Source organism: Oncorhynchus nerka, linkage group LG25 (assembly GCF_034236695.1).
Source record: "Oncorhynchus nerka isolate Pitt River linkage group LG25, Oner_Uvic_2.0, whole genome shotgun sequence".
Classification (NCBI taxonomy): domain Eukaryota; kingdom Metazoa; phylum Chordata; class Actinopteri; order Salmoniformes; family Salmonidae; genus Oncorhynchus; species Oncorhynchus nerka.
In genome coordinates, this window is record NC_088420.1 from 47918727 (window position 1) to 47929388 (window position 10662).

The following is a 10662-nucleotide window of genomic DNA, read 5'->3' on the forward strand; positions in this document are numbered from 1 at the left end:
GATTACTACCTCTGAGGATTTAGAGCTTGAGGTAGTCACCTCCATACAAGTACTTGGGAGGATTGTTAGACAGTTCACTGTCCTTCTCTCAGCACATATCAAAGCTGCAGGCTAAGGTTAAATCTAGACTTGGTTTCCTCTATTGTAATCGCTCCTCTTTCAACCCAGCTGCCAAACTAACCCTGATTCAGATGACCATCCGACCCATGCTAGATTACCAAGACGTAATTTATAGATCGGCAGGTAAGGGTGCTCTCGGGCAGCTAGATGCTCTTTACCATTCAGTCATCAGATTTGCCACCAATGCTCCTTATCCTCCACATACAACACCCGTTCTGCCTGTTAAAGGTCCCCAAAGCACACACACCCCTGGTTCACTCCTCTTTTCAGTTCACTGTAGCTAGAGACTGGAATAAGCTGCAAAAAACACTCAAACTGGACAGTTTTATCTCCATCTCTTCATTCAAAGACTCAATCATGGACACACTTCCTGACACTTATGGCTACTTCGCGTGATGTATTGTTGTCTCTGATTTCTTGCCCTTTGTGCTGTTGTCTGTGCAAAGTAATGTTTGTAATGTAATGTTTGCCAGCCTGTACCATTCTTGGCCGCTTTCCATGGTCCAGGAGAGGTGACAATTAGAGGAGCACTGTGTCACCCAGGTAAGACGAGCGTCATGATGTCACCGCCAGCCCGTCTTTCACGCGTAAGAACTCACACAACCCCTGTCACCTTCCACAACAAACTTTGTAAGGTGATCCCCTTAACCCCTTTTGTCACAGACTGGACACAAAAGGTGTATTCCACAACCAGTGAGACACGAACGAAAAGCTCCCTTCAAACTAGAGCAATTACAGAACAATTACCGCAAATGGGGGAATTAACCCGATGACATCATGTGTCAATGTACTATGGGAATGTACACTTGTTTTCTCAAGGTCCTAAAGCCGCCAAATACAAGGGCTGTTCCAAAGTGTGTAATCAAATCACATTGATAGCCGGGTCTTTGACAGAGATACACAGAGATACACAGAGCTCCCGAGTGGCGCAGCGTTCTAAGGCACTGCATCTCAATGCTTGACACCCTGGTTTGATTCCAGGCTGTGTCACAACTGACAACTGGCCATGATTGGGAGTCCCATATGGTGGGGCACAATTGGCCAGTGTAGGCTGTCATTGTAAATACGAATTTGTTCTTAACTGACTTGCCTAGTTAAATAAAGTGTTTTTTCGTTTTTTATTAAAAAAGACCCCATGGCTATCTTTATCAGTGATCCAAGAAGGCGTAGCAGTCGGACGTGTGTTTTGTCTTGTCCCGTCCTGTATAGTGTAAATATAGTTTTTCCTCTTTTTTTTTTTCTGTATATATTTCGTACATATTTTAATCTCACTTCCCAACCACAGGCTGAATATACTCTCCTGCAACCCGCATCACCCAATGTGGTACGGATCTGCTTTTTCTATACTTTAGAATCGGAACCCTCATCAGAAGCTAGCCGCTAACTAGCTACTAGCTAGCCACTGCTAGCGGTCTTCAACGCTAACTAGGACACCAGCGCGACATCTACCCAAAGCATATCAGACTGCTTTTTCTCTACCACATCTCCGGATTCCTACCGCAAGCTCTGAAGCTTTATACCGGATCATCGTAAATAGCTAGCTGCAATCCGAGTGGCTACTCCTGGCTAACGTCTCTGTCCCAGAGCAAGCACCAGTTAGCCTGGAGCTAGCCTCGAGCTAAGCCCATCTCCCGACTACCCGAAGAGGTCCAAAATACCTAATTTGCCAATTGGCCTGGACCCTCTACTGACCCTCTACTGCCGACACGGAGCCCCGCCGATCCATCACGACTGGTCCGCCGACATAATCGTCCGAGGGGGTTTCAACAGGCTTTTCCGCTGCGACATCGCCAAAGATCCATCTGCTGGCCAAGGCCCGCGAGCTTTCTGAATCGCTGTATCTCCAGCTCACCGCATGAAGAGGAATAAATAAACAGACTCACCCCATCGCGACGTCCCCCAAAGGTTAACTCTCTAGCCCTCGCTATCTCCCTGCTTGCTAATTCGGCCTGCTAACGGCTAGCTTGTCAAGCTCCGGTCCGCTAACTGCTACCTTGTCTAGCTCGGGCCTACGAACTGTTAGCTTGTTAGCACAGGCCTGCTAACCGTCTGTACCACCGCGTCCCAATCACTCTCTGACCCCATTTACTTTCTATCTCTTTTTGATTTTTAATTTGTTTATACCTTCCGGAAACCTGCCTCACCCAATGTGATACGGAATCGCTATTACTTTTACTCTTATTTTTATTTTTATGACACACTCAAGAACCTCCAGACTCTAACCAGCTAACTAGCTACAAGCTAGTTAGTCATTGTTAGTTTAAAAAAAAAAAAAATTTTTTTAAAAAAAAACCTGGATAACACTCGCCAGCCCCCCTGCCCATCCACCGCTGCCCCCTGGACACTGATCTCTTGGCTACATAGCTGACGCACGCTGGACTGTCCATTAATCACGGTACTCCTTTCTGCTTGTTTGTCTTACCTGTCGGCCCCGTTGCCTAGTCAACGCCATTTTACCTGCTGTTTGTTGTGCTAGCGGATTAGCCTCGCCTACTGTTTTTAGCTAGCTTTCCAAATTCAACACCTGTGATTACTGTATGCCTCGCTGTATGTCTCTCTCAGATGTCAATATGCCTTGTATACTGTTGTTCAGGTTAGTTATAATTGTTTTAGTTCACAATGGAGCCCCTAGACCCACTCTGCATACCCCTGTTACCTCCTTTGTCCCACCTCCCACACATGCGGTGACCTCACCCATTACAACCAGCATGTCCAGAGATACAACCTGTCTCATCATCACCCAGTGCCTGGGCTTACCTCCGCTGTACCCGCACCCCACCATACCCTTGTCTGTGCATTATGCCCTGAATATATTCTACCATGCCCAGAAACCTGCTCCTCTTATCCTCTGCCCCCAACGCTCTAGGCGACCAGTTTTGATAGCCTTTAGCCGCACCCTCATACTACTCCTTCTCTGTTCCGCGGGTGATGTGGAGGTAAACCCAGGCCCTGCATGTCCCCAGGTACCCTCATTTGTTGACTTCTGTGATCGAAAAAGCCTTGGTTTTATGCATGTCAACATCAGAAGCCTCCTCCCTAAGTTTGTTTTACTCACTGCTTTAGCACACTCTGCTAACCCTGATGTCCTTGCCGTGTCTGAATCCTGGCTCAGGAAGGCCACCAAAAATTCAGAGATTTCCATACCCAACTATAACATCTTCCGTCAAGATAGAACTACCAAAGGGGGCGGAGTTGCAGTCTACTGCAGAGATAGCCTGCAAAGTAATGTCATACTTTCCAGGTCCATACCTAAACAGTTCGAACTACTAATTTTGAAAATTACCCTCTCCAGAAATAAGTCTCTCACTGTTGCCGCCTGCTACCGGCCACCCTCAGCTCCCAGCTGTGCCCTGGACACCATTCAGAGTTTGTTCTGTTAGGTGACCTAAACTGGGATATGCTTAACACCCCGGCAGTCCTACAATGTAAGCTAGATGCCCTCAATCTCACTCAAATCATCAAGGAACCCACCAGGTACAACCCTAACTCTGTAAACAAGGGCACCCTCATAGACGTCATCCTGACCAACTGGCCCTCCAAATACACCTCCGCTGTCTTCAACCAGGATCTCAGCGATCACTGCCTCATTGCCTGTATCCGCCACGGAGCCGCAGTCAAACGACCACCCCTCATCACTGTCAAACGCTCCCTAAAACACTTCTGTGAGCAGGCCTTTCTAATCGACCTGGCCCGGGTATCCTGGAAGGACATTGACCTCATCCCATCAGTTGAGGATGCCTGGTCATTCTTTAAAAGTAACTTCCTCACCATTTTAGATAAGCATGCTCCGTTCAAAAATGCAGAACCAAGAACAGATACAGCCCTTGGTTCACTCCAGACCTGACTGCCCTCGACCAGCACAAAAACATCCTGTGGCGGACTGCAATAGCATCGAATAGCCCCGTGATATGCAACTGTTCAGGGAAGTCAGGAACCAATACACGCAGTCAGTCAGGAAAGCTAAGGCCAGCTTCTTCAGGCAGAAGTTTGCATCCTGTAGCTCCAACTCCAAAAAGTTCTGGGACACTGTGAAGTCCATGGAGAACAAGAGTACCTCCTCCCAGCTGCCCACTGCACTGAGGCTAGGTAACACGGTCTCCACCGATAAATCCACGATTATCGAAAGCTTCAATAAGCACTTCTCAACGGCTGGCCATGCCTTCCGCCTGGCTACTCCAACCTCGGCCAACAGCTCCGCCCCCCGCAGCTCCTCGCCCAAGCCTCTCCAGGTTCTCCTTTACCCAAATCCAGATAGCAGATGTTCTGAAAGAGCTGCAAAACCTAGACCCGTACAAATCAGCTGGGCTTGACAATCTGGACCCTCTATTTCTGAAACTATCTGCCGCCATTGTCGCAACCCCTATTACCAGCCTGTTCAACCTCTCTTTCATATCGTCTGAGATCCCCAAGGATTGAAAGCTGCCGCAGTCATCCCCCTCTTCAAATGGGGAGACACCCTGGACCCAAACTGCTATAGACCTATATCCATCCTGCCCTGCCTATCTAAGGTCTTCGAAAGCCAAGTCAACAAACAGGTCACTGACCATCTCGAATCCCACCGTACCTTCTCCGCTGTGCAATCTGGTTTCCGAGCCGGTCACGGGTGCACCTCAGCCACGCTCAAGGTACTAAACGATATCATAACCGCCATCGATAAAAGACAGTACTGTGCAGCCGTCTTCATCGACCTCGCCAAGGCTTTCGACTCTGTCAATCACCATATTCTTATCGGCAGACTCAATAGCCTCGGTTTCTCGGATGACTGCCTTGCCTGGTTCACCAATTACTTTGCAGACAGAGTTCAGTGTGTCAAATCGGAGGGCATGCTGTCCGGTCCTCTGGCAGTCTCTATGGGGGTGCCACAGGGTTCAATTCTCGGGCCGACTCTTTTCTGTATATATCAATGATGTTGCTCTTGCTGCGGGCGATTCCCTGATCCACCTCTACGCAGACGACACCATTCTATATACTTTCGGCCCGTCATTGGACACTGTGCTATCTAACCTCCAAACGAGCTTCAATGCCATACAGCACTCCTTCCGTGGCCTCCAACTGCTCTTAAACGCGAGTAAAACCAAATGCATGCTTTTCAACCGATCGCTGCCTGCACCCGCATGCCCGACTAGCATCACCACCCTGGATGGTTCCGACCTTGAATATGTGGACATCTATAAGTACCTAGGTGTCTGGCTAGACTGCAAACTCTCCTTCCAGACTCACATCAAACATCTCCAATCGAAAATCAAATCAAGAGTCGGCTTTCTATTCCGCAACAAAGCCTCCTTCACTCACGCCGCCAAGCTTACCCTAGTAAAACTGACTATCCTACCGATCCTCGATTTCGGCGATGTCATCTACAAAATGGCTTCCAACACTCTACTCAGCAAACTGGATGCAGTCTATCATAGTGCCATCCGTTTTGTCACCAAAGCACCTTATACCACCCACCACTGCGACTTGTATGCTCTAGTCGGCTGGCCCTCGCTACATATTCGTCGCCAGACCCACTGGCTCCAGGTCATCTACAAGTCCATGCTAGGTAAAGCTCCGCCTTATCTCAGTTCACTGGTCACGATGGCAACACCCATCCGTAGCACACGCTCCAGCAGGTGTATCTCACTGATCATCCCTAAAGCCAACACCTCATTTGGCCGCCTTTCGTTCCAGTACTCTGCTGCCTGTGACTGGAACGAACTGCAAAATCGCTGAAGTTGGAGACTTTATCTCCCTCACCAACTTCAAACATCAGCTATCCGAGCAGCTAACCGATCGCTGCAGCTGTACATAGTCTATTGGTAAATAGCCCACCCATTTTCACCTACCTCATCCCCATACTGTTTTTATACTGTTTTTTTATTTATTTATTTACTTTTCTGCTCTTTTGCACACCAATATCTCTACCTGTACATGACCATCTGATCATTTATCACCCCAGTGTTAATCTGCAAAATTGTATTATTCGCCTACCTCCTCATGCCTTTTGCACACATTGTATATAGACTGCCCATTTTTTTTTCTACTGTGTTATTGACTTGTTAATTGCTTACTCCATGTGTAACTCTGTGTTGTCTGTTCACACTGCTATGCTTTATCTTGGCCAGGTCGCAGTTGCAAATGAGAACTTGTTCTCAACTAGCCTACCTGGTTAAATAAAGGTGAAATAAAAAAATAAATAAAATCAGATTGGGTAAAGCGCCATTCAAACATCACGCCAGGGTAAGCCTACACAAAGCAAATCCCTGGAAAATACAATTGGAACCATTTCCTTGTTTGACTGCTAGGTTTTATGGTTATTATGACTCGTACTGTGGTACTCTATACTGACACACTATGGCCTCAAAGGCCTTTTCTGACCAACACATTGCTATTTTAACATTGCCCTTGGAATCATTATTTTATTTTCTGTCTCATTATGTTTGACGGAGTGTTAGTTTGTTGTTGCTGTAAAGTGTCTCATAATGTTTTTGATATAAACTCAGATATCTCAGATCTCACTTCATTCTTCAGAAATCACTGAAATAGAGGGAGGTGAAATACAACATTCTTAATATCTTTCTGAGCAGGCAGGCAGGTCTTCACACATTACACAATGATGGTCTGGTCCCCATGGAGGAGGTGGGTTGTGTTTTGGCACTACCATCCAACCGTTGCATACTCTACCATGACTCAGTGTTGAGGAACAACAGAATTTAATGCGACAAAGCCCGTCACTAATTAACAACCCTCCTGGGTTGCTGTTTACCCAGAACTCACTGCAAATAATATGAATGTTCATTAGACTTGGGGAGCCACCCAGCTGTCCTCTTTCAGCGATGCCACAGCGACCGTGCCATGGAAACAGCGTCCAGGACAACGGTCTGTCCCATTGTTCCACAGGGCCGTAACAGCCGCCCCTGGCAGAGGGGACACCTCTTGGCTCACTGGCTTCATTGTGGTGGCAGTGGAGGAGCTCCACACGTTTGTGGCCTCGACCATGTGACAAGCTGTGAAAAAAAGCCTGACAGCCTTTGTGCTCACTGGGCACTGTGACCCTGCATACAAGCCTCAGCGACCCTTTAACTGACACATTTCACCTCCATCTTAACACTGACTAAGCCACAAATGAAGTGGAAAGAAAATAGTCGGGGCATTGTTTAGCAAGAGAGTGGGTTGAATGAGAAAAAGTGGTTAGGATGAGTGGTGGGTGGGTGTATACATACGAGTGTGATTCTGACCTGTGCGGGGATGGGGAATGTATAGGATTCTCACTTATGAATATTAAGTCATTCATGAGTGTAACTCCTTCTTTTGCCTCAAGCTAGGCCAACACCCAGAAGGTCTGACTATATCTCCATCCTCTGGGCTCCTGCCATGCGAGTAAAGTGACAGTGTGAACCCCCTGCTTTCTGACCCAGAAACAGCCCTGTAATCCACTGGAGGTGAGGTCTCTCTAAATTACCTGCTTTAATTCAGAGCGTCCAGTGTCAGCCGAGGACAAAGCCGCGATGAGAAACCATATCAGGGACAGGAGGCAGTGCAGTGCATACGGTGGCCCGTCCCCATGGGGGGTGGTAGGCTGAGTTGGGTTAACTAGAAGTAGGAGCTGAGCCTTAGGGCTGGAGCACACAACATGGTCCAGGCTACACAATCCACTGGAGCCAGTCTGAATGTGCACCCGGTCCTCCCCCAACACTAATTGTTTCACCACGGCAAAACAGAACAGGGTAGAAAAGTACCCACTAAAAAAAACAAAGTATGAAGCAGTTGAGGTGTTGAAAGTGTCTTTTCATGTAATAGCGCTTCTCCTCTGTGCATCGAATAATTCAGTGGAAAGTATGTCATTGCAGCAAAATACCATTGACATTTTACATCCTGCGGTGAGGCACTTCATGCCTCTGTGTCTTGTGATGCCGCAGTGGGTTTCCAAGGCTGCCTAAAGAGACCAGCAACAACAACATCACCAGTCGATAAAAGAACCTGAAAGTCAACCAGCCTCTGCTAAAAAGCTCAAAAGATATAACTGTTTTTCTTTTGCAACAGTTCTTGTTGAACATTTCTCATTATGCACAAGAGGTTCTTATTATCAACTTTTTATGTCTCTCTCTGAATGAAGTTAAACATTCTTCAGACAAACGCTGACAGTGTCAATGCCAACTAATAAAACATCCTAGCCTGAGGCTGTAATGTTAAGTTCAAAGCACTAAAGGCCAGGGAAGGGCACCACTGCCACCGTGCTACAATTAGATTTACATGACTAAAATGAGATGATTGACATTATTCATGATTGACAATGTTAAAGGACTTGACTGTAGTAGCATATTGAAGTTTCCATATTTCTGTTGTGCCTTTGGACTGGGTCATTTATCTTTGTTCGTGGGTGCTCATGTCATTTCAGAGAACATTTGCAATGTTTTTCCACATTATCACAATCTGACTACATGTCATTTCTGTGCTGATTGAAACGACCAACAAGGAATTCTTAACCACTTCTAACCATTTTTCATCCAAAAGAGCCCCGTCATACTTCATAAGCTACCTTGTCTTAAGCCATTTTTCTCATTCGATCTTCCATTCCTTGTTTTTTAGCCTCATTTCACACTGACATTCTGTTGAGGTAGTTATTAATAGACCCAGTCCCAGGTAGCATGGAAGACACTTCCTGTTCTGTCTCACTTCAAAGAGAATTAGTCATTTCTGCCTGCAGGTGACTGTCAATTCCCATTGCAGTGGTGGCCTGTATGAAAACTTAATCAGCAGAGAGTGGAACTTGGCCTGGTGTTGAGATGAGCTGCATGGCCCGCATGAATCTCCCTGAGGTCCAGGTGAATGGGTCAGTAGGGGAGTCAGGTCAGGGTCCTACCTGCGCTGCTGGAGCTCTCAACACTAAGAAAGCTTAGAGAGCCCTCTATTGAAACACTGTAGAATGCTATGCTGCACCAATAATGTGGCCCAGATTTGAATGATCCAAATGTTCCTTACTTTAGAACAAGTCTCAGTTTCGTCGTACAGGCGTATGGATGCACGCAGGGTACACCTCACATTTTCCTTTAGATCAATGTGATTTTTTCTATAAGAGTTCCATGACCATGTAATTAACCGGGTTTGTGACACGGGTCTGGTTTACTCTGTTGACAGTAAACAGGTTAAAGAGAGGGCAGAGGCGAGAATCAGCTGGTGGGCAGTCAGTATTTCTAATAGTACATGTTCAGTGAGTGTGGAGTTTACAACGGTCCAGCACCCTGTCTTCCAGCCCAAGGGGCCAAGACTCCACAGGCACAAGGGAAGAATGTGTACATGAATAAATCAGCCCACTGAGCCCACACAATGAGCCTAAACATTTGTTTAATGGCTACTAAATGGGCGTGGGCCAAATTGACTGCTGCACACACCACAGCTCCTCCCTCCCTCTCCTAATCTCCTGATCTAAAGAGCTGCTTATGGAAAGGGGGTGAATAATTTTAGCTCCTTCTCATTTCTCTATCAAAAAATCAAGCCACTTTTTAAAAATATTTTTTTACAGTGGCTCAGTCTAAGTAAACATAGCTAATGGGACCTTTGGAAATAACACCATCGCTTTAGGGTACTTTGAGCAGACTTAAGGACCTGCTGTATTGAAAAGAGTAATGGCAGGCTCACAGGCCAAATATCTGGAAAACACCCCCGTGCATTTCTGACAGTGTTTTTGTCCTACCTTTTTTAGCAGTGGTAGGGAGACATTATTCCTCTCCTTTATCAGATTTTCCAACTTCTTCGTCATTGCATTCCTGTAAAAAACTAATTAGATTAGAGTTTATTAGTCAAATGCACAAGGTCACAGATGTAATAGCAGGAGGAACGTGAAAATCTTAAACTCTGAGCTCCAAAAGTGAAGGTTAAAGAGAAGTGGATGAAATAATAATACAAATAATAATATACATATTTACAATGGTAACAATGATAAATGTCCATTGGGGGTGAAGGCAGAAATACATAATGTCCTGTGATATAACATATTTATGTTAGGTGTTTTAACAGCCTCGTTTACCTCAGAGAAACTAAAGGTTTTCCAATTCGTTTTTTTTAATTCTAGAAAGGATGCCCTTTTCTTGGTTTGTGTAGGCTGAGGTATATAATAGCCTAATCTCTACAGCTCCAACGAGCAGGGAGCCTGGATCTGTTGTAAACCACTGACCCCCACTGGCAAAGACCTGCTTCAAAATAAAAACATTACCCACCTTTCTCCATTCCTTTTTAAATGGGCTCATTCTTGTTCATAACTTCTATTACACGTCATTTTTTGGGCTATGATTATATTTTTCCAACACCTGCCACCACTGCTACAATACAGTAGGCCAAGGCTAGACTATTTGGATATTATTGCAATTTCACATTGCTATTACAAATATGTCATGTAAAAATCGGACATGTAATTATAGTCAATCACATAACATGAAAAAACATGTTGTCCCCATCTGCTACGAATAGCCTACTAACCTCTTCTCCGTGGATCTATTAGTCGCACTCATGGTTTATCATAGTCTATCTACTCTTATGGTAAAAATCTAACATATTACTGTGCTGTGA

General features: G+C 45.8%; 1 protein-coding gene across 1 annotated transcript in view; it reads right to left on the minus strand.

The window, feature by feature from the left end:
- The window catches only part of dyrk4 (dual-specificity tyrosine-(Y)-phosphorylation regulated kinase 4), a 37892-nt gene extending 27230 nt beyond the window's left edge, over nt 1–10662 (minus strand). The window contains exons 1-2 of the mRNA XM_029634684.2: nt 10573–10662; nt 9791–9863 (exon numbers count right to left, since the gene is read on the minus strand). Of these exons, the coding sequence (XP_029490544.1) occupies nt 9791–9863; nt 10573–10604 (105 nt within the window). The 5' untranslated portion in view covers nt 10605–10662. The remainder of the gene's footprint in view (nt 1–9790; nt 9864–10572) is intronic.